At 40.3% G+C, this 24,094-nt stretch overlaps 1 protein-coding gene across 3 annotated transcripts in view; it reads right to left on the reverse strand.

The window, feature by feature from the left end:
• Nucleotides 1-24,094, reverse strand: part of ttpal (tocopherol (alpha) transfer protein-like) — a 43,380-nt gene that overhangs the window by 9,414 nt on the left and 9,872 nt on the right. For 2 of the 3 annotated variants that reach the window (XM_068048243.1, XM_068048244.1), the window contains exons 2-3: nt 17,737-18,214; nt 15,870-16,063 (exon numbers count right to left, since the gene is read on the reverse strand). In XM_068048243.1, the coding sequence (XP_067904344.1) occupies nt 15,870-16,063; nt 17,737-18,205 (663 nt within the window). In that variant the 5' untranslated portion in view covers nt 18,206-18,214. Of the gene's footprint in view, nt 1-15,869; nt 16,064-17,736; nt 18,215-19,734; nt 19,790-24,094 lie in introns of those variants that run through there. The other variant, XM_068048245.1, reaches the window with a different exon arrangement.

Consider the following 24,094-nt stretch of genomic DNA (forward strand, 5'->3'; position numbering starts at 1 on the left):
GCCACATAAACACAGTGGCTACAAGAGCAGGTCAAAGGCTGGGAATTCTGCAGCAAGTAACTCACCTCCTGTCACGCCAATGTCTATCTACCATCTACAAAGCACAAGTCAAGAGTGTGATGGAATACTGTCCACTTGCCTGGATGGATGCAGCTCCATAAACACTCAAGAAGTTCAACACCTTTCAGGAAAAAGCAGCCCGCTTGATTGGCACCCATCCACCACCTTCACCACCGATGCACAGTGGCAGCAGTGTACACCAACTACAAGATGCACTGCAGCAACTCACCAAGGTTCCCTCGACATAACCTTCCAAACCCACGACCTCTACCACCTAGAAGGACAAGGGCAGCAGATGCATGGGAGCACCACCTCCAAGTTCCCCTCCAAGCCACACACCATCCTGACTTGGAACTATATCGCCGTTCCTACACTGCCGCTGGGTCAAAATCCTGGAACTCCCTTCCTAACAGCACCGTGGGTATACCTACCCCACATGGACTGCAGTGGTTCAAGAAGGCAGCTCACCACCACCTTCTCGGCAATTAGGGATGGGCAATAAATGCTGGCCTAGCCAGCGATGTCCACATCTCATGAACGAATATTTTTTTAAAAATCCATATTTATGACCCTACTTAGACTTTTTGAACGTTTAATAGCCAGAGGAAAATCAATTGAAATTAATCAATGTGATTGAAATGTTATTATTATTTAGTTACACAATTACCAGGGGCCAATGAACAGCAGTTAATAACAGATGAAGATTTTTCAGTCATTCTGTTCCCATTGAGCAATTGCAGCATTCAAAACCAATGAGTAGTGGATTTCATGGAATTGATTGCTTGGTGATTATCAGGAATGAAAAAAAAAATCTGTAAACTGAAACCTGTTAAATTTCCTCCTCTGTCTGGTTTGCTTTTATTCTCATTGGGCAAGAGCTCTGTTAATCAAACACAGGTTAATCAGACGGCCGCATGCTTTCCAAACAGTGAAATGAACAAAGTGGTCACATATTTGACAGTAGGTCAATGTGCTTGCTATAAAGCATCACCAGCATTTGATTATCCATATGATCAGCTTTAGCCAACAACACTACTAGAAAGCAATGTCAAAAACAGGAAAGGTCACACTGTTAGAAAGGATTGCTCAAATGGGCCATTTTAAGTTACTATAAATAATTATAGTTTGTATTCAAAAGCATATTTAACAGGGTGTGTTAAATTTGTATATTACAACACATATAGCGGATCCCTGAACAGTACAAATACCATGAAGTATCAGATGGTTTTGTTACCTAGGCGTAGGAATGTGGAACTTGAGGTCTAGCTAATTACATTCTGCAACACAGTTTGAATTTAAATAACAGAAGTTGGTCACTCCACAATTTGCAGGCCAAGGTGAGATAACGAAGCAGAGGAAAGAGATGGAGGTGCCACAAAAGGAGGGGATATGAATCACCAGTATAAGAAATTACTGAGTGTCCTCACTTGTCCAGTAGATTATGCAATGCTTGATACTATAATAACTAGAAATACTGACAAAGGGGAGGGTAATCAGGAACAGCACCACAACACCATGGAGTGAAGGGTTACCCAAGGAAACAAAAGTGAGCAACAGGCATGTAGTATTTATAGGAAAAAGACATTCAGGTTTGTAACTATAGCTGCGAGTCCAGAACAAAGTGTTGGCTCTTAGGTGTCACTGTGAAGGACATAATGGAATGGGCTAAAAAAAAAACTGGAAAGGAGAACCAGTTGGTACTCATGGTTCATGTAGGAACCAAAAACATAGTAAATAGTAGGGTGGATTTTGAGGACTTAGGTACTAGATTAAAGAACAAGAGTTCAAAGACAGTAATTTCAGGATTACTTTCAATGCTAACTGCTGAGCCAGACAGACAGGGATCAGATAGCTTGGAACTATATCACCGTTCCTTCACTGTTGCTGGGTCAAAATCCTGGAACTCCCTTCCTAAAAGCACTGTGGGTGTACCTACCCTACAAGGACTTCAGTGGTTCAAGAAGGCGGCTCACCACCACCTTCTCAACGGCATAGAGTCACAGAGTTATACAGCATAGAAAAAGGCCCTTTGGCCCATCGTGTCTATGCCGGCCATCAAGCACCTATCTATTTTAATCCCATTTTCCAGCACTTGGCCCATAGCCTTGTATGCTATGGCGTTTCAAGTGCACATCTAAATACTTCTTAAATGTTGTGAGGGTTCCTACCTCTACCACCCCTTCAGGTATTGTGTTCCAGATTCCAACCACCCTCTGGGTGAAAAATCTTTTCCTCAAATCCCCTCTAAACCTCCTGCCCCTTACCTTAAATCTATGCCCCCTGGTTATTGACCCCTCCGCTTAGGGAAAAAAGTTTCTTCCTATCAATGCCCCTCATAATTCTGTATACCTCAATCAGGTCTGCCCTCAGCCTTCTCTGCTCTAAGGAAAACAACCCTAGCCTATCCAGTTTCTCTTCATAGCTGAAATGCTCCAGCCCAGGCAATATCCTGGTAAATCTCCTCTGCACCCTCTCCAGTGCAATCACATCCTCCTAAGGTGTGGCAAACAGGGATGGGCAATAAATGCTGTCCTAGCCAGCAATGCCCACGTCCCATGAATGAATAAAAAAAAATGTGGGGCTTTGAGATTGTGCAGAAAGGAAGGTTTCTGAGAATACTGTGTAGCCAGATGGCTAACAGCTAAGCATCTGCAGAGCATGAAGGGAAAAATAGCCATCCTTACAGAAGGGCAAGAACTGTGAGAAATGAACCCTCCTGACTAAGCAGTGTGTGAGATAAGATGTGCTACTGCTAGACAAGGACAGAAAACAAGAGCAAGGCCAGCAGATGTATTTTTTTTTAGATTAGAGATACGGCACTGAAACAGGCCCTTCGGCCCACCGAGTCTGTGCCGAACATCAACCACCCATTTATACTAATCCTACACTAATCCCCTATTCTTACCAAACATCCCCACCTGTCCCTATATTTCCCTACCACCTACCTATACTAGTGACAATTTATAATGGCCAATTTACCTATCAACCTGCAAGTCTTTTGGCTTGTGGGAGGAAACCGGAGCACCCGGAGAAAACCCACGCAGACACAGGGAGAACTTGCAAACTCCACACAGGCAGTACCCGGAATCGAACCCGGGTCCCTAGAGCTGTGAGGCTGCGGTGCTAACCACTGCGCCACTGTGCCGCCCTTTTAATGCTTTTAACCAGCACGAAGCAAAATGGATGACTCTAAGTCAGGGGTGTACGTGTCAAAGAACATTCTCGAGGCTGGGAACAACTGGATACAAAGGCTAGGAGCCTCCAAAAGGAGAAGACCTGCAGGACCATCGTGGAAAGGGAACCCTGAGTCCACTTCAGTGAAGAGAACCCATCCGAGAGAGACTGATCACCTCGCCTCGCAAAGGGTAGTATTTAAGTCCAAGATGTGGGTCTTGTGATTTATTGTAGCAAGTAACAAGTAGTTTAACAAGTGAAAAAACAGCAGATAAGTGATTTAAGTATCAATAAAAGTGATTATACGAAGTATCTTGTGCAGGTATCTTTCGTCCGCCACGCCAGTTGACACCCTAGTTTGAGGGTCAACAACTGGGATGAATTATGTAATGAGGGGAAGCTCTTCAGATTTGTTAGGCTTCAACTGAAATGGACTGATAATGTTTTTGGAGTGAAGGTACTTCGGGGTGGAGAGGCAAATTGATCAGACTATAAACAATGGAAAACAAATGTTGGAACTAGAAAGAATACAGAGTCTAGATGTTGAGGAAGATAGGTAGGACTGATAGACAGTAGTTTTAAACAGTAAACAGTATTCGAACAAGAAAGTGGGCAAAATATGACATGGGAGAGTAACGACTGAATGAAAATCAGCTTAGGTTAGGGAATGGAGGGGATTGGGGCGGGGGGATGTGCAGAGTGGAGACACAAGTGCCAGTAGTCTTAAGAATAAAATTGAGAATCTAGAAATTTATATTTGAAAGAGATTGTATGTATTTAATGCCTCACCATGTCCAAAGTACTTTACAATTAATGCATAACTTTTTTAAAGCACACTCATTGTTGTTATGTAGGCAAACATGGCAGTTAATTTGCAAACAGCAAGGTCCAATAAGTAGCAAATTAACGAATGACTTGATAATCTGTTTTTGGTGATGTTAGTTGAACTAGGAATGGTGGCTCGGAGAACTCCCTGATCTTCCTTGATTTGTGTCAAGGGATCTTTTATGTCTACCTGGACAGGCAGACAAATACCTTATTTAACATTTCATCTAAAAGATGGTGCCTCTACCACTGCAGAACTCCCTTTATACAGCATTAAAGCTTTAGCCTAGATTATGTGTATTGGGGCTTGAATCCACAACTTTTTGATTCACGGATAATAGTATTATTCACTGAAATTGGCAAAGGTAGCCTGGAAGATGAGGCTGTGGAATGCTTTCATGACAGTTTCCTGGACCAATGCTGTGGAACGAACAAGGGTTAAAGCTATTTTAGATAAGAGTATTGTGTACTAAAGCAGGGTTAATTAGTACTCTCATAGTAAATGATGCTCTGAGCAAAAGTGATCATAATACAAAAGAACTCCATATTAAGTTTGAGAGCGACATACTCGAGTCCAAAACAAAAATCTTAAACTTATCAAAGCCAATTACATAGCTCTGAGGGGAGAGCTGGCTAAGGTTGATTGGGTAAATATATTAAAAGGTATGGCAATAAATAAGCAATGGGAAACATTTGAAAAAACAATTCAAAATGTTCAACAAAAATATATTCCATTAAAAAACAAAAACATAGCGAGCAAGATCCATCAGTGTCTCATTAGGGAAGTTAAAGACAGTATTAGATTAAAGGAAAAGGCTTATATTGTTGCAAAAAATAGTGGTAAGCTTGAGAATTGGGAGAATTTTAGAAACCAGCAAAGGGTGACCAAAAAGTTTGTAAAAAGGGAAAAAATAGAATGAGAGTAAACTAGTCAGGAATATAAAAACAGACTGCAGACTTTTCACAAGGGTATAAAAAGGAGAGTAGCTAAAGTAAACATTGGTTCCTTAGAGGCAGAGACAGGAGAAGTTATCATGGGGAATGACAAAATGGCAGAGGCGTTGGAACATAGTTTGTGTCTGTCTTTATAGTAGAAGTCTCAAATTACATACCAGAAATAGAGGGTAACCAAGGGGTAATAAGCTTGAGGAATTTAAAGTAATTAATATGAGCAGAGAAAAAGTGTTAGGGAAACGTAAGGAATTGTTGAAGGGTATTCCCAAGCGCAGAGGCACCTGCAGTAAATATCATACTGTTTAAATGTTATTTGAGTAACTAGTAACATATAACTTGGTGAACAATGAAGAGGTTGCAAGGCATCATGGGGCTTAGTCAGCTTGACCACATTCCACACAGGAGCTGAGTAACCTAAATTCAAACAAAGACTTATTCAATGAAAAGCAGATGTCCTTGTGGAATGCTGACAAAGATACCAGCCTGTAACAAGGTTAAGATAAGGTGGTGGGCGTACATGAGAACCAAGGATGGGGATTAGAAAGGAATGGAAAACATCATGAGCAATCCCCTATCTGTTTTGGGTTGGTCGTGCAGCCCCTTCCACGCCTGGTCACTACTTCCATTGGTCTTTAATAATCAATGTATATAATCTGTAATCATTATGATTGGACCATGTCCAGCCAGGATGGGCTGAGTAACTGTTTGAAAGTGTATAAGTATTGATGATTTTCCTTTGTTCGGTGGAGAGGCATCGGGACAGCCCAGTGACCTGCTCCCCGCTGGCGTAACTCAATAAACTGTTTGACATTGGAGCAGACCTGAGTGTCGAGTGAATCTTCTAGATTTATTCCCGCTAACAATTGGTGTAGTCGGCAGGATCAGGTGTAAGTCAGCTCTTCTGTAACCCCGATATTCCAATCACCCAGCCTGAGCCTGAATTAAGAGGACTTAGTCCCACATGATGGCCAGTATCAAGTGGGCAAAGGGAACTAAGAGGCCAAGGGGGAGTTGGCTGGAGCCTGATCCCGAACTTGAGAGCAGGATTCGGCGGTCGTTTGATACCATCAGAAGTACCGGGTGAGTATATTTAAAGCTTATCCCGGGGCCGGTTGGTGTTCAGTGACTGACGAATTCCCAACTCGTGAACAGGATCTGACCAATGGTCAAACGGTGGTAGGTAGTTCGTTAATATACGTAGGGCACTGTCAAGGAGGGCTTGGAATATATCATAAGCTTATTGTGTGAAATACTGACAGACTTGTGACTCGACAGTTAGCCAGGAGACGGTCTACTACAAGTTGCGCTAGATTGAAAGCAGACCTCTGAGAGTAGATTTCTAACGGTTCTAATCCTACCCAAGCCTGGCCAGTGAAAAGATAGAGCTCGAGTGGGAACCAGAGGGTTTCCTTACGTGTTATTTGGCACTTCAGAACAAGAAACTTATCGATAAGATGATTAAATCTAATTGGAATTCCCACGACCCTGCCGCAAAACAAAGGGAGTGGTGACAAAAAGAAGAAAAGCATTCACTAAGTTAATGGCAGAGTGACATAAAAGACTATGTTTTAGAGTAAAAACAAGTTACTGTGTCTTTGATTCGAATGTGTGAATGTTGGAAGCGTCCACGAATGAATTGAATGTCCCTGGGATGTACAGCTTGTGTTCTGTAGAACTTGTGTTCTGCAGAACTGACTGTCGTTAACTCTTTGTTGTCTGGCTTTAATGTTGAAAGCATGAGTCTATTAAGTTGTTTGGAATTGAATGAGTGTGAAAAGTGATTGTTGAGTGTGATCATTTCAATGTAAGATTGTGCACCCAGGAATGGATATAAACTTGAATTATATTTTAAGTTAAAGTTTTATTTTTTAAAGTTGGTTTTGCAACAGTGAAAAGGCAATGAACAATTTCCTAAGAGATAAGCTTCAGCCTTGAAGGTCTGAAGATGTCTGGCAGAAATCCAATTTGAAGTTTAAAACATTGCTTTAATTGGAAACTCTGCTATCGCTTTATTTTGCAGTCTAAACTTGAAGACATGTTTTACTGACTGTTTTTAAGTAGCAAATGTCAAAGGATTGAATAGTGTTTTAAGAGAGAGAAGGATAAGCAAAGGAGATAGATTAAAGTTTGTTTAAGAAGCTGGTGTTAAATCTTTTGTTATAAGAATGTTAAATAACTTTTTCTTTAGTTTTTGGTTTTATTACAGTCATTAGAAAAGGCGCTTGAAGAAAGAGCAAGAAAAATGAGGTAATTTACCTATCTTTTAAAATAAGCACGTGCTATTCTGTTCTGTGTGTAGTTAATAAGTATTATAAGTTAATAAGTCTGAGTTAAGTTTATACGATTAAGGTTAATTGACCTGTTAAGTTGGAAAAAAAACTGGAAATTTCATTTATGACCACAATGAACTTTCAAGTTTATCACATCAAGTTTTGGGGCAGTGTTAAGTTCCGGACATAAGACTCACTCATATTACATTGGCAGTTTTGATTTTTAAATATCTATTGCAGTGAATTGGTATTTGGAATCATCTTTGTTATATGAAAAAAAATCCTTGGATTAGAAACCTCTTACAAAAGATGCTAAAAGTTTGGAAACAATTGGAGTTTAGTCTAAAATGCTGTCTTTCCTGATGGAGATGGTTTCCTTTGAAGTTGATAATGTTACTAAAGATTTTGTTGTTTTAAAATCCTAAGGATACCATAAAAAAAAACGTTTAAGATGGAGCTTAGTTTCTTTTCGAAAAGGAAAAAGGGTTACGTAAAGCCACACAGTTGAGAATGCTTTGCTCCGCCCCCTTGGAGACAAGCAAAGAAATTAACCTTGCTGCAGCTACCTTTATCAATGAGACAAAGTGCTTGAGAAGGAGAAATAGTTGCAAGCACTTCTGTCTTTAATGTAAAAAAAAATGCAATATCACCCAGTCTGGGCATAAGAAATTGGAATCGATAAACAAAATTAAATTGATATGAGTGGTTATTTAAAGCATTCAAAGGGAAATTTACTGTTATTTGAATTTGGAATAAGCTGAGATGTCGAAAATCCAGTTTAATTTGGTAAGTTATTTAAGTAGTTAACATGTCATCTAAGGTTAAACAAAAACACAAACAATATACAGTAATGCCTGGAATCAAATGGAAATGTTTGATTTCTGTTTTAAGGAATTATGAATATTAATTGTAAAGGTTCTTCAGGGCTCAGAATGAAATAGAATTATAATTAATGGAAATTGACAATCAGATCTGGCTGATGCAAGAGCTAATAAAGGAATTCTGGGGATAAACAAATGGTGACATTAGAATTCAAACAGCTAAATTAATATAGTGTGAAATTTCCAAGAAGCCTCGAATTTTCCAGTGTAAGTCAGGAAAGTGTAGATAAGACTGGCAATTGATAGTTTTCTCTTGGAGATATGAGTTTTTAAGAGAGCTACATTTGAAAGTCCGGCCATTTTTGATCTTTTGATAAGACCACCTGAGAGTTGCCAATTTGTGGCATGACATTGGGATACCAATGTAAGTGTGCTGATATGATTTGTTATATGTAGAGTAACTGAACTAATGACAGGAAGGGTGATGAGACTGCCAAGGTATGTCGTAGCAGGTAGTGAGGAAGTAGGACCCGCGAGAGAAAGGAGTTAAAAGATTTGTGAAGGAGCTGTGCAGACAACTGTATGAGCTGAAGCAGGTGATTCTATAGAAACAGACATGAAAGAGGAACAGACAAAGGTGCCTGTTGTGGGAGACAAAGTAATGGTAAAGGGAAGGGCCGATGGAAACACTGGTCCCAACTGAAGGTATATAAAGACAACAGCAAATGACAGACCCCGAAATGGAAGAAAACACGTTCGAGAATGGAATGTTTGGGGGACTGGGAGTGGTGATGATGTTAACCGGAGTCTGGGTGGTATTCAAATGGATCACCACTCAGGCACGAGCGCAGCGTGCTCAGATGCAAATCCGACGGCAGTACAGACACAGACTTGACGAGATAGAAATGGTACAATTATAAAATGACACAGCTATTAACCCATAAACAATAGAACGTTTTCAGCCCATACAGTTGAGGAAATGAGTAGACCAGGAACTAACACCTGGTGACGACCAGGTCATTTTGTTTAAATCCCCAGATTAAAACAGCCGAAGTGATGAAACCACAGTGGGCACTTCGACTCTGGGGACTCGTGATACTGGTTACTCTGAGATGAAAACAAGCACAAGAGAATGCTAATGCACCACTGGAGCTACAACAAACACAGGAGGAACGTAACTACATGAACTATGGGGCTTTGTATTATTTCACTGATGGTATATAAATCTCAGCAGCCAAGGACTGGAGTAGAGATAAAGCTTATTTTAATGCATGGTTACAAGTCCACTCGGGAAAAGATAAAGTATGCATACAGTGCTCCACTGATGCAACAAGAGTCAGCTGCAGCCGACAAAGTGAAACAAAAAAAAAACCTGATCGGTGCGCATTTGGAATATTATGCGCACCATCTGTCGGACCTCAGCCCATGACTACCTATAGAAAGGGGGTGGGATTATGTGGGTATTATGAGGTGGTGGGTGATGTTTTCCTCCCCCTCCGACACCACGCCCCGTATTAACCACCACCCAACCCAAGAAATTGCCATGCCTCACAATCTATTAAAGGACCAGAGAATGGAATTGTACTTTTTAACAAAGGCGAAATATTATATGACAATGTTAAACATGAGATTGTGCCTGTCCTGATCAATATCTCGGGAATACAGATGCCGGAATATTGTACAGAACAGGCGAGAAATATGTATAGTGTATTAAGTAAGGTTGTAATGCAGCAGGCTGCCGATGCCATGGGTGTCACTAGATTTAGAGGCCAGGATCAGCTTTATAGAACAAAAAGGGGAATAGTTAATGATGTTGCTCACTGGACATACAAGGTCTAAATGAAAAGGTGGAACGACTTAAAGAGAGAGAGCAGAGGAGAATCAGGCCAATCTTGGAGAGGGCATGGGAATACAATTAGATGGAATTACGATATTAGAAGCCCATGCCAAAACCATCAATCCCCTCATCGATAGAGAAAAGGAAGATGCCAGAAAGCTAAGGCAGGGACAACTCGGTCACGCTTATGGCTTGTGGATGGTGGGACAGACACGACACAACCTCAATCAGATCCAAAGGGGGGAGGTGCCCGATTGGATAGACAGCCCACATCTGGCTCGACTAGCCGAGAGAAAAGGGACACTGGACAATTGTACTCCGAAAGGACTCACCAGACTATACCCAGTGATCCCAGATTGCGAAATGGGCAAAGCTTGGAAAATATTGGGGTCCTACAGGGTAATACCTCCCTCCGCTACTATTTAACTGAAGCCTCCGCCATACTCAGAAACAATACACTATATGGAACCTCCCTCATGGGATGCAAGCAAAGGGGGGACATTACAGTATGTCCTCACCCAGTGGGACAGGGAGAATATGATGAATGTGGGTTCCATCAAACCGATGGTTGTGTCATAGAAATCATACCTGCCCCCATATATTCGCCAGAACAGGCTACGGAGGTAAAGGAAAATATTGCGTCTCCATCACAGAACGTTCCTACCGTTACAATGACCTACAATGTCCTATCCCACATCCAAATTTTTGCTTTACGCCTTTATGACCCGTCACTATAGGATAACCTCGAATCATGCAGGTTCAGCGCAGAGTTACCGAAATCATTAACGTCACCGATCAACTTCATGACCACCTACAGGATTACGAGGAGCCAGAACAGGCCCCCATCCCACACTTAGCCAAAGTATTAAGGGAATTAAGGCTCAGGGTGGGTCAATCCGTTAAGCTTCACCAATAACTGCAGACAAAAATCAAAAATCTGGAGAAAGATATTGATACAGAATTGCAGAACCAGAGTTGGTGGAAGAAGATTTGGGACTGGGGAATGAATGTGAACATCCACCCCTGGATTCGGATAGTATCACACGTACTGGTAGGGATACAGTTGATCCTGGCCATAGCATGGGGCATATTGGCCTGCCGATCATGCAGGAAATATGTACGACAAAAGAGGATAAAAACCAAGGCAAAGGGAAGAAAGGCGATTTGCCTGTCCGGAGGACAGAGTCAGTTGAATCACCTCAATTTGATCTAGAATGACTGGAATTCCTGAAATCACGTGACTGGCCAGCACGTCTGAGGCAGGGAATACCGGGCAGTTTAAAAGAAAAAGGGGGGTAACGAGTAGTGTCGGTTAAGGAGACTAGGGTTAGTCTCCTACCGAAAGGGGGGATTGTTGAAGGGTATTCCCAAGCGCAGAGGCACCTGCAGTAAATATCATACTGTTTAAATGTTATTTGAGTAACTAGTAACATATAATCTTAGTGAACAATGAAGAGGTTGCAAGGCATAATGAGGCTTAGCCAGCTTGACCACATTCCACACAGGAGCTGAGTAACCTAAATTCAAACAAAGACTTATTCAATGAAAAGCAGATGTCCTTGTGGAATGCTGACAAAGATACCAGCCTGTAACAAGGTTAAGATAAGGTGGTGGGCGTACATGAGAACCAAGGATGGGGATTAGAAAGGAATGGAAAACATCATGAGTAATCCCCTATCTGTCTTGGGTTGGTCATGCAGCCCCTTCCACGCCTGGTAACTGCTTCCATTGGTCTTTAATAATCAATGTATATAATCTGTAATCATTATGATTGGACCATGTCCAGCCAGGATGGGCTGAGTAACTGTTTGAAAGTGTATAAGTATTGATGATTTTCCTTTGTTCGGTGGAGAGGCATCGGGACAGCCCAGTGACCTGCTCCCCGCTGGTATAACTCAATAAACTGTTTGACATTGGAGCAGACCCGAGTGTCGAGTGATTCTTCTAGATTCATTCCCGCTAACAGAACTAAAAGCTGACAAATTCCCAGGACCTGATGGCCTACAACCCAGGGTTCTAAAAGGCAGCTGCAGAGATAGTGGTTAAGGGTTATGATTTCCCAAAATTCGCTAGATTTTTATACCAGCAGATTGGAAGTTAGCTAATGTAATGCCACTATTCAACAAAGAAGGGAGAGAGAAAACAGGGAACTAGCCAGTTAGTCTGACATTAGTCATTGGGCAAACACTGGAATCTATTATTAAGAGCACTGTACTTCAAAAATCATGGTATGCTCAGACAGCATCAACATAGTTTTATGAAAGGGAAATCATGTTTGAAAAATTTATTGGAGTTTTTTGAGGATGTAACTAGTAGGGTAGATAAAGGGGAGCCAGTAGATGTAGTATACTTGGATTTCCAAAAGGCATTTGATAAGGTGCCACACAAAAGGTTAATATGCAAAATCAGGGCTCATAGAGTTGGGAATAATATAGTACAGAAAGCAATTAGGAAGGCAAATGGCATGTTGGCCGATATTGCAAGGACTTAGAGTACAAGAATAAGGGAGTTTTGATACAACTGTATTGGGCTTTGGTGAGACCTGGAGTACTGTGCATAGTTTGTTCCCATATCTAAGGAAGGATATACTTGCATCGGAGGCGGTATAGTGAAGGTTCACTAGATTTGGTTCCTGGGATGAGAGGGTTTACCTATGAGGAATGGCTGACTAAATTGTACCTATATTCTCTGGAGTTTAGAAGAATGAGAGATTATCTCATTGAAACATACAAGATTCTGAAGGGGCTTGACAGGGTAGACACTGAGCGGTTGTTTCCCTGGCTGGAGAATCTAGAACATGGGAGCACAATCTCAAGATAAAGGGTTTAGGACAGAGATGAGGAGAAATTTCTTCACTCAGAGGTTGTGAATCTTTGGAATTCTCTACACCAGAGGGCTGTGGCTGTTGCATCATTGAGTATATTCAAGGCTGGGATAGATAGATTTTTGGTGTCTCAGGGAATAGAGGGATATGGCGGGAAGTCAAAGCAGAAGATCAGCCATGATTGTATTGAATCACAGAGCAGCCTTGAGGAGCCATATGGTCTACTCCTGATTTCTGTTTCTTATGTTGATAACATATGTGTCATAGAACTTGATAAAATAAGTACTTAGATCAGTGGAGGTAGGGTAGTGAATTTATAGTGATGCAAATTGTTCTTTGTAAACAGAAAATAAACAAAGAATGATATAGCTTTTGAGAATGAGGACATGTCGGAGATACAGAAATCTTTATCAAATGCAAATAAATATCAAATGCAGATAAAGTGCAACATTGTGGAGCAAGGCAAGTGACATTAAAAGGAAAAAGTAACTACTGGGATCGATTATAGGCTACTAAGTTAAGGCAAAGGTTAGGCTTTGTAATGTATAATTAAATAAGGGAATGGTGTCATAGACTATCATAATTCTTGTATTTGGCTTAAATTCACCTAGGATAAATTGTGGTATCTACAATAGGAGCGGAACCAGTTAAATATGTCTCCGGAAATGATACTGGACTGCTCTGTCTCAAATAGTTAAGGAATTCAGACAGGTGAGAAGACACTAGACCCAATACCATATAACAACCAGAGGATGATAAAAGGAGTTAATGTTAGGAAGCAGATTTCACATAAAGGTTAAATTGAAGGATGCACTGATGACAGAGAAAGAAGGAGTATAGAAGAGAGCTAAAACTTTAGGAGGATAGATTTTGTGCCAATGAGGAGAGAATTAGAGTGGAATAATTCACCTTAAGTGAACAGTTCCGAAATTGAATATTTTCAAGAATATACTATTCAATGTTAAAAGTAAAAAGTACAGCAGAGGTGTATAATAACTGAAGCAATGCGGGTGTCAAGGTAGGGAAGGGAACTTTCTTCAAGTGTACAGTTAAATCACCAGTAGTGACGAATAGAATAGGAATTTATTGCACAGAGATTGGAGAAGGATGGATAAAAGCCTAATTTATAAATTGAGATATAAAGATGAGTCTTGGAATTCTATTATCAGTAGGCCTGATATGTAGTGAGTAAAACATTAGGGGGCATCCTGAAGAAGGGAATAATGGGCAGGATTTTGTCCTGCCCTTGGAGCCAGGAACAAAGGCGGGGAGAGTGGGGGTGCAAACAAAATTTCAAGGGGTGTAGTGCCCTACATTGTTCCGTCCCCCTGCCACTTTGTCTGGGGGCCAGAATGTGTGTGACAAATCTTATTTGTTAGCCACATACAGAGGAATACAGAAGAATTTGGATACACTGGGGGATTAGGTAACAAGTGACAGATCTTGTTTAATGGGGACAAATGCAAGGTTGTGAGGCTGTGAAATTGAGGAAGGAGAATAAGCAGTGAGAATATAAAATTAATAGTCCTAGATTACAAGACAACATGCAGTTTTCATGACTACAAGTGAATAGTTACTGAAATCATCGCCACATTTTACAACAGTAGTAAAAAAGACCAACAAGACCTTAGGGTGCATGATGAATGGATAGAACATAAATCCCAACAGTAACAGTATAGCACTGCTTTGGTCTCACCTAAAGTACTGTGTACAGTTCTGGCCACCATGTTACAGTGAGAACATCTTTAAACAGATTTTCCAATTCTTGCATCTGAACACATTACATACCCTAGGTACATTAAACAGAGCTAAATCAGTGGTAGGGATCATATCCCCATAAGGAAACTTGCCTGATTTTCTGTCCATCTAACTTAATCGATGGAAAATGTGAAAGGATCCTTTACGAATATGCAATCCTCCCCACCCAATTTTCCTAAGTTTACTGCGCTCAGGTGATGTAATACACCAAAATGAAGGAACAGGAAAATTCTCCCCTTTGGCCGTGGAAAGATTCAGAAGCGGGTAATTAGCCATAAGAGATTGGGCATTTGAGATACAAGGAGAGATTAAGGAAACCATCAATGTTTACACTGGAGAAAAGGTAACTCAGAAGAGATACTCTATTTTAAGGGGTATGAATAAATAGAATCTTAATACATTTCGGTATGAGCACAAACTGTAATCAGGAGCACTGACGAGCACACAAGACAGAAACAACAACAACTTATATTGATATAGTGTCTTTCACATAATGAAACTTCACAAGGTGCCTCACAGAAGCATTATAAAACAAAATATGACACCGAGCCACATATGGAAATATTAATTCAGATGACCAAAAGCTTGGTCAAAGAGGTAGGTTTTAAGGAGTGTCTTAAAGGATGAAAGCGAGGTACAGAGGCAGAGAGGTGTAGGGAGCTTGGGGCCTAGGCAACTGAAGACACAGCCACTAATGATGGAGTGATTAAAATCAGGGATGCTCAAGAGGCCAGAATTAGAGAAATGCAGATATCTCAGAGGGCTAGAGGAAATTACAGAGATAGGGATGGGTGAGGCTATGGAGGGATTTGAAAACAAGGATGAGAATTTCAAAATCAAGACTTTGCTTGACCGGGAGCCAATGTAGCAAATGAAAAGTGTAGATTTAGCTGCCTGACCTGGGAGACATGGAAGTGAACAGTGCCAGCAAATGTAAAAGAGCGGAACAGAGCAATGGGAAGGGTATAAGAGTTTTTTAAATTTAATTTTAGGACTGGCCTGACTGCAATTGTGTTTTCCAGTCCTGTCTTCAGGAATCTCACTAAATGTTGCACTAGTTCAGAATATTTGGATCTCTGCTTTGATAATATTTTTGTTTAAATTAGGGAGAGGATCTTATTGTCAAAATATATGCAAGACCCAAACTGCTATTGAGTTGCAGTGATGGGTATTAACATCCTCATGACTTCATTTCTTAAGCAAGGTTACATTTTATACATCATTTTGACAGAGAAAGAGAAACAATATGAAAATCCATGGATGAGGCACATCAGGATCCATGGTAGCTCTGCCTAATGCTGGAAAAAAAAAATCAAAGCCCTGAAAACAATTGATTTTATATTTACCTGAAGAATTCCAATGACCTTTTTGGCCATGAATGGACCAAGTTGTGCTGCTTGGGCCAAGGTAACTCCACTGTAGTCTGCAAGGATGACAATTCCATTCACCTGATTCTCTTCTGCCTGAACAAGCTTTTCTAATGTTATATAAATGGCACGAATGTTTTCTGTGATGGGATAATCAGCAATTTTCCATTTTCCTAGAGTATGAAAGAGACTTTTAGTAGTTACAGACTTAAGTGTCTTTGTAAAGCGCAATGACTTAAACTTAAAAATACAGGATCCCTTTGGTTGGCCAACACATAATTTAAGAAATAAAAACAAGAAATGCTGGAAATACTCAGCAGGTCTGTCAGCATCTGTGGCGAGAGAAGCAGAGTTAACGTTAGCTCTGCTTCTCTCTCCACAGATGCTGCCAGACCTGCTGAATATTTCCAGCATTTCTTGTTTTTATTTCAGATTTCCAGCATCCGCAGTATTTTGCTTTTACATAACTTAAGAAACCTAAGACCATGAATATTTCCCCCATAGTCCACATGGAAAGACAGTATAGTAAAATGTCAAAAATGCAGTTATGCTTTACATTTTCCAGTACTATGATTGGTAACTGTTCATTTGAATTCAGGTAATGATATTTTTCCCAGATTGTGTTCTTTGATGGTACACCTGTGAGAAAAAGCCCAGGAGCAAATGTTCTTAAAACGTGCTTAAAACGTGCTACAGAATTCCTTAAAAGATCTTAAGAAGAGATGTATGTAAAGTTTGGGTATAAATTATGTAGTGTTCTCCACATGCTATTTTACTGTGACCAATTCTCACATCACATTGTCTCCAGGCTCCCTCCTCAATTCAAAAGGACCCACGAGCCCTGCATTCAACCAATTAAGTAACTACATTAAAAAATCTGGTTAGTTTTATTCATGAAACAGGAAGAATCCTCACTGTTGTATGGGGATTACTGGTAGGCACCAGTTTAATTCCAGGTGTAGACCAAATACTTTGTTATTCTTTTTCAATCACATATTGTGGATGATGTACAATGGAAAATGCAAAAAGAAACATAGAACCAGAATGCGAGCCAAAAACAAGGATAGAGATAGAAAGGCATAATTTACAGCAAAGAGGACAGAAATAAAAATTTATTCAGAAAACTATAAATAGAGAAAACAAAAAAGTATAGGAACTGAGTTTCTTTGTACTGTATATTTTAAAAGTAGTTTGTTTTCATTGCTCCTAAGGGAACTGCTTCAATAAAATATTTAGTTATTTTAAATCTAAACTGGTTAAGGCAGTGCACTCTCAATTGCTCTACAAGCATCTGTAATGCCTCCAGGACAGTAAGAGTAACAGATGTTGTAATGATCCTATTACACCTGTCCTTGTAAATTACTGCCTTGGAAAGTGAGCCAAACGACAAATAGGAAGAAGCACACAGCCTTCCCACAATAAAGATGGCAGAGTGTTCCTCTGCTTTTAATTACTGTTTTCAAGTAAACAGAAAAGACAATGTAGAATTACATCAGCTAATTGCCAGCAGTAGTATTATACAACTTAAGATTCTGTCACCAATGAATGCTGCCTAAGGCACACTGCTGATTTGTAATTAATAAACCTATAAATTTAATTATGTAAAAGTTTCATCTGCTGGTAAGTGTCACTAAGCGCTATTCTGGTTCAGCACAAAGATCTTCTATTTATAGGATTAGAAAAACGCTATCTACTCCAATCTAATTAGCTTTATAGAAATCTTGCCACTGCACACCAGGATTTTTTGCTTAAATTCAAGATTGAAGCATGATATGGTTTTCAATTGAATATGAACAGTTTGCTTCATGTTTTTCGAATAAATTCTCGTTCAGTTCTGTTAATTTACCTGGTCGAATTACCAAGATACACCGACCAAGTGGATCGGGATAAGGCAGAACAGTAAGAAATCCAGAGTCTAGCACATGTTTTATTGCAGATGGCCTCAAACTTGTAAACACCTCAGGCCAAGTCCTTTGGCTCGCATGGTAATTCACTAAAAGCTTCAATGCCCTGTCATAATCAAACTTGCGAGCTCGGAGAAAACGCAATAAGAAGGCATCGTCCAAACGAGTTTTTAGATGGGGTGCTTCCTTTAAAATCATGTCTCTTAGGGCCTGCACATCACGAAGTCTCCATTCAGGTTTCTCCTGAAGTTCTTCTTGTGCCTTAGCAATGAGATGTGGACTCAATGTACACACATATGGCTGCGTTTTGGGGGAGGCTTGTAATTGAAGCTCTGTTGGCATTGAAGAGGCATCGCCATCGCAGGGGGCATTCTCTTCTGCCATTGGTGACTTGTGAGATTCTGCCTCCATTCTAAAATGCTAAAGGAAAAGAGTGGACAGTCAATATAGTTGTTTTGTTATCTCATTGTACATCAAAATATTACAATTTATTAATAAAAGTAAAAATTCTTATCTAACACTTTGAGGAATAATAATTAAATTTCAGCTAATTATTTACATTTCTATCAAGGTCCTCTAGAACTGATTTTCACAGGTATACTTGCAAAGCTTGAATTAAATTGGTCTCATTTTGTTTGAAATCACTGCAATTTAGCCACTACTGTGTCTAAGATTTTCACTTAACGTGTAACAATTCTCCCCCAGTTACCACAGGCACCCTGGCTCACAATGCTCTCCAATGCTGCATACCTGGCTCACATTGTAGCCTTTTCTAATATTTAACTGGCTGCCTAAAATGTTATTTATTGGTGTTAGGTGACCCCAGACACACTGGCTTTTGTCATTACCTCACACACAGATGCCCAAAGACTTTTCCGGACTGGTCAGTGGAGATTTTTAGTTTTTAGGCACCTGATCCAGTGCATGCCCTCTACAGGGGATCTGTGGCATCTGTGAACAGGTAACCAATCAGATTGAAGAATTCTCACTGAGCCATGCAGACTGCAAACCAGGAAGTAAAAACAGGAAGTATGAATTATGTTTAAGCCATTGTACAGAAAATGAAAGAATGATGGGGCATACAGATATGATTAAGGGAGTGATGAGAAAAACTAAAAAATCAAAAATCTGCAACATTAATTTCTTCTAAGGGAATGAGACTCCACAGTTGTAAAATAAATTTTTCATGGCCAAAAAGGTTGTTCAGTGGTAACTTTAACTTACTATGCCATTAAAAACTCACTTACTCCCAAATGCAATAGCTCTAGCTTCTTCAGCTGTTTTTAGTGCAGACTATTGGGTAATTATCCTAAGTCCTTGCCGTTATAGTGATTTCAGTGCCGAGTCTATTGGCGAGGATTGCAAACGTGCATTATATGGAGGAGTGGGCATTTCCTGGCAGCAACGTCTGGATTTCTGCTTTTAACTGCACATGTGTGGACAGCAGAAGTTGCCGTCAGATTTACCCCATTATATTGGTGACCGCTGATTATTAAACTCCAGAAAGCTTGTTATGGAAAGATAATGCCGGAGCCTATATTTACTCAGTTTCACATTTATTGTGCAGAAAAAAACGATTACAAACATGTAGCTCCTCACTCAAACCCCTCTCCAGTCTCAGTGAGTGTTTGCTTATAAGTGCTCAACTAAGACCCCAATTAATACCCTTCACCTGCATATAATCAAACTATTGATACACAATTAACAGAATTCCTTCTTTCTTTTACAATACAACTTGGATTAACATGCTCAAACAGCATTTCAAATAAATTCCATATTATGCACTAAGTATTAACTCGCTCAAAGAACATTTCAAAATAAATTCCATATTGGGTACAAAGTATTACATTGAGACGCCCCTCCTCTAGCGCCCCTAACAATTTCTTTGTACTAGCATTTCTTTTTCTGAAACAATTGGAAAGCTGATGACTTGCATCTACCTATTTAAGTTTGGAGATTTCCTTTCCAGCATTTGTTTCAATCCAGTGTCATGCTAGGTCCCCACCTGCCAAGAATGAGGCACATTAATTTTGTCATGAACATTGATTTTAAACTGTTACAGGAGTGAAGAAAGGACTTGTTCAACAGATCAGCTGTGGCTGGAAAAGATATTTGCATATTAACAGATAGTGCTTGGAAAGTCAAAGGACCATTCCCTGACACATTCAACCCACAATGGAGCTTGTGTGTAAGAGGAGCATTCCAGAGACTGCTTAGGTGATACAATCCAAGACGTGGTCAGACCAGTTAGTCACATGACTAACCTGCTTGGCAACCTGGGTTTTTCTGAATTGAGTATCTGTTGGCTATTGGACTGAGAAAATATCTCCTATCTGCTCCCATCTCTTTCTCCCAAGCCTCTGAAACCACTGAAGACACATGAACCCCAAGAGAGGAAAGTCTCCTACAGTGAACAAGGTTTAAGAAGACTACTGGGCCCCAACGAAAAGCAAGAACTACCTACAATCAAGGACTCTACAGTGAGCTCAAAGAACCATAACAAAAACTCTTCAGATATTGCCTCAAACTTTTCAGCTTATTTTTTCTTCTGCTCTTTTCTGTTTCTATTTGCATGCATGTCTCACATATGCATGCTAGCGTGGGCATGTCATGTATCCGTAGGCGTCAACCGAATTAGAGTTTAAGTTTAATAAATTTCAATCTTTCTTCTTTAAAACTAAGAAAACCTGTTTGTGCTAGTTTCTTTGCCTTATAATTGGAAAGTGGTGAACAAGGATTCACCAAGGAGGAGCTAAAAACACGGTGTGTTTAAAATTAAACCCTATTACGCTAAGACCAGGTGAAGGCTGAAAGGGAACCCTAGGCTTCTTTCTCACCGGGTCGTAACACCAGTAATTACTGCTGGAAAGAGCAAATGTAGGAATGTTGGCTCATGGTTGAATAGTCTGTCATTCACTGGTTAGGTTAGGTTAACGGGAGAAGAATGGTACTGGAAGCAGCGGGCTGTCTGGGGTCTATCACCCAGTCACCCATTTAGTATTGAGAAACTCGCACATAGTCCTTGGAATTGCATTTAGATTCTAATACTTGTATTTATATGGTGCCTTATCATATCAAAACATCTGAGTACTTCACTGTTAGTACAGTGACTGCTGGTGTAGGCATGTCTTCAACTTGAGGCATCCTCAGCACCCTGCTGTGTAATATGAGGCAGGGCTAGCAGTGCAGAATGCTTTGTCTTCAGTTTGATGATACAGAACTACCTGCAGGATGACTTACTTGTCCTTCTTACACCTGGAACAGGGCTAAAATATATGTAAACTGGTTACATTAAAGTGAAAATTTGCCTAGTGCCTTGATGTACTGAGAGAGACCCCTAGACACCTTCCTCACCAGGTCGTAACACCAGCAAGGTCAATACGTAGTCTTTTCTCACTCACATTTTTTGTAGCGTGTACATTGTCCGACAAAGAACGATTATCCACATAACATTCAATGGTTATCCTATCTTCAGTATGCCCCTTGTTCAGAATTTCACCCAAAATATTTGACAAACAGAACCCCATATCCACTGCCTCCATTAGATCCAGTGCTTCCACAGGAAAAGTGCTTTTAACAACCCGTTTTAATTTCTTAGCCTCCCAAGCTAAAGGACAACATTTCCCATTTTCACCCGTCAGAAATATTATGAAACCAGCTGCACTCGAATACCCATCAGCAAGTTTAGCATGTGAAGCATCACTAAAAATTATTAGCTTCATGTTCTTTGGGTCACCTAAGGATGGGAACTTCAGTACACATTTCACCAGATTTAGTTTTTTCAACTTTTTATTTGACCTTAAAACATTCTCAACTTTTGGATGTTTCATCATGGTGCTCAACTCCAGCACATCAAAATTAGCATCAGGCCTAGTCTGAGAGCACAGCCAGTTTAATTGACAGATTTCCAAATATGAATGACATAAGGGGATATGAGTATAGCTTGGGAAAAAGGCATTGAAGTGGATGATCAGCCATGATCATATTGAATGGCGGGGCAGGTTCAATGGGCTGAATGGCCTACTCCTGTTCCTATGTTTCAAGCTTTGCAATTGCTCATAGGGGAAGTGATGGCATAATGGTAGTGTCACTGGAATAGTAACCTGCGGCCCAGGCTAATTCTCTGGGGATATGTGTTCAAATCCCACTACGGCAGATGGTGAAATCTGAATTCAATTAATAAAAAATCTGGAATTAAAATGCTAGTCTAATGGTGACCAGGAAACCATTGTCGATTGTTGTAAAAATCCATCTGGTTCACTAATGTCCTTTAGGGAATGAAATCTGCCACCCTCACCTAGTCTGGCCTACATGTGACTCCAGACCCACAGCAATGTTGTTGACTCTTAAATGCCCTCTGAAATGGCCACTCAGTTCAAGGGCAATGAGGGATGATCAATAAATGCTGGCCTAGCCAGTGACACCCACATCCCCTGAACGAATAAAAAAAAGGCTCTGCTTTAGATAGATCATCATCTTTCTGTGATGACCTAACACAATTAACCAGGATGGGAGTAACAATCTCTAAATAAGATTGTTGATTCAAACCTATTCCAGACTTAGTCTTCTTAATATCTAAACCAATATATTTAAAGGCCCCACAAGCCTGACCCCCAATCTTAAATTCTGACCTAATCTTACTAATAACATATTTCTCAAAATCCACAGTACCACCCCATAAGAAATCATCAATGTGCATCATGAAGATGCCTGAAAGTTTCGCTTTATGATACCAATAAAACATCGCAGGATCTGCTTTTAGTTGAACACAACCAATTTTCAACAAAACAGAACTCACCGAGAAATACCACACCCTGGGAAGCATCATCAAGGCCATAGACACATTTGTTCAGTTTCCATAGTTTTCCCTCTGTACCTGCTGCCTCTTTAGGTGCTTTCAGATACACTTCTCTGAAAAGTATCACCTTGCAGAAATGTGGCTTTTATGTCAATGGATCTACACTCCCATGAATATGTGGCCAAAAAAAACAAAATCATTTTCAAGATTACTTTTCCAGCTGTGGGAGAGACCACTCTAACATTGGTATCACCCAGTCGCTCTTCAAAACCCCTCGCAACTAGCCTCGGTTTAGCCATTGGGAAGGACTTTTTCAGTACAAATTCATCTATGTGACAAGGCTGTCTGTCCCCTATCTGGTACCTCAGAATAAACTCCAAACTCTCTCCAACTCTGTAATTTCTTATGTTTTGCTTGTCTTATTAGTTTATCCTCAAATTTATTAACAACCACTAAAACTTCACAGTCATGAGGACATCTACTTCTAGTTCTATTCTGAGACTGCTCGCTAGCCTTTGTTTCATTGGGGAATCTGTTCAAACTATGCCCTCTATTTATCACTTTGATGTCTTTCGGAACTACTGCTAGAAGATCTCCCTCACACTTTATTGGAGGCTCTTTCTCCAGTGTGATAGCTTCCTTACGCAAGAGTCACTTCCAGACCCACTATCAAAACTTGCACTGCGCTTTATTACCCGCCACTCTTTCACCCCATTCTGCGTCCATGGACCTTGCTTCTCAGCCATCACCTTGAACATTTAACCAATACTTAAACTTGCCTGTAGATTTTCCAGCACATCCCACAACTGTTGCATCCCTCCATTTACTAGACCCCTCTTGAATTTATGTCACCAGAGTACCTACTCGAGGCAATTGCTCTTTCCTGAGCATCATGATCTATCCAACATTACTTTCCAACTCTTGATCTACCATATTCTGTGCCTCAGGACCTTCATCACAAAACACATGAGTATTTGAAGTAAAAGGTGCCTCTTTTCCCTCTATCAGCTGCTCAGATTCTGAGATTTTGTAATCAACCCTGATTAATCGTGAGGAATGAACCTTAACAGTTTGCTTTCCATGTTTGATAGCTACTGTCTTACCATCACAACCGATTAGAGCCCTTCCATTCCCTATGTCCCTCGCTTTTATAATACACCAAATCTCCTGATCTAAATTCTGCCTCAGATGGCCTAAAACAATGCCTCAGAACTCTGTGAACTTTCTCAGAGACCTCAGCCTTGATGAAAGCCCGTCTTCCTGCACGTAAAGCATTCAAATGTGTAGAAAAAATTTAACTAATTGTAGTACCTTCTAGAGCAGGAGGACAGTCGCACAGTACAGAAGGCAATTTGGGATTCCACCCATAGACCAATCGATAGGGACTATATCCTCCAACCATCTGAAGCTAATTCTTCGTATGAACCACCCATGCCAGGACAGTTGTCAACTTGCAGTTTGGCTGGTCAGCTAAGATTTTATGTAATATTTAATCAACTACT

Source organism: Heterodontus francisci, chromosome 16 (genome assembly GCF_036365525.1).
Source record: "Heterodontus francisci isolate sHetFra1 chromosome 16, sHetFra1.hap1, whole genome shotgun sequence".
Lineage (NCBI taxonomy): Eukaryota > Metazoa > Chordata > Chondrichthyes > Heterodontiformes > Heterodontidae > Heterodontus > Heterodontus francisci.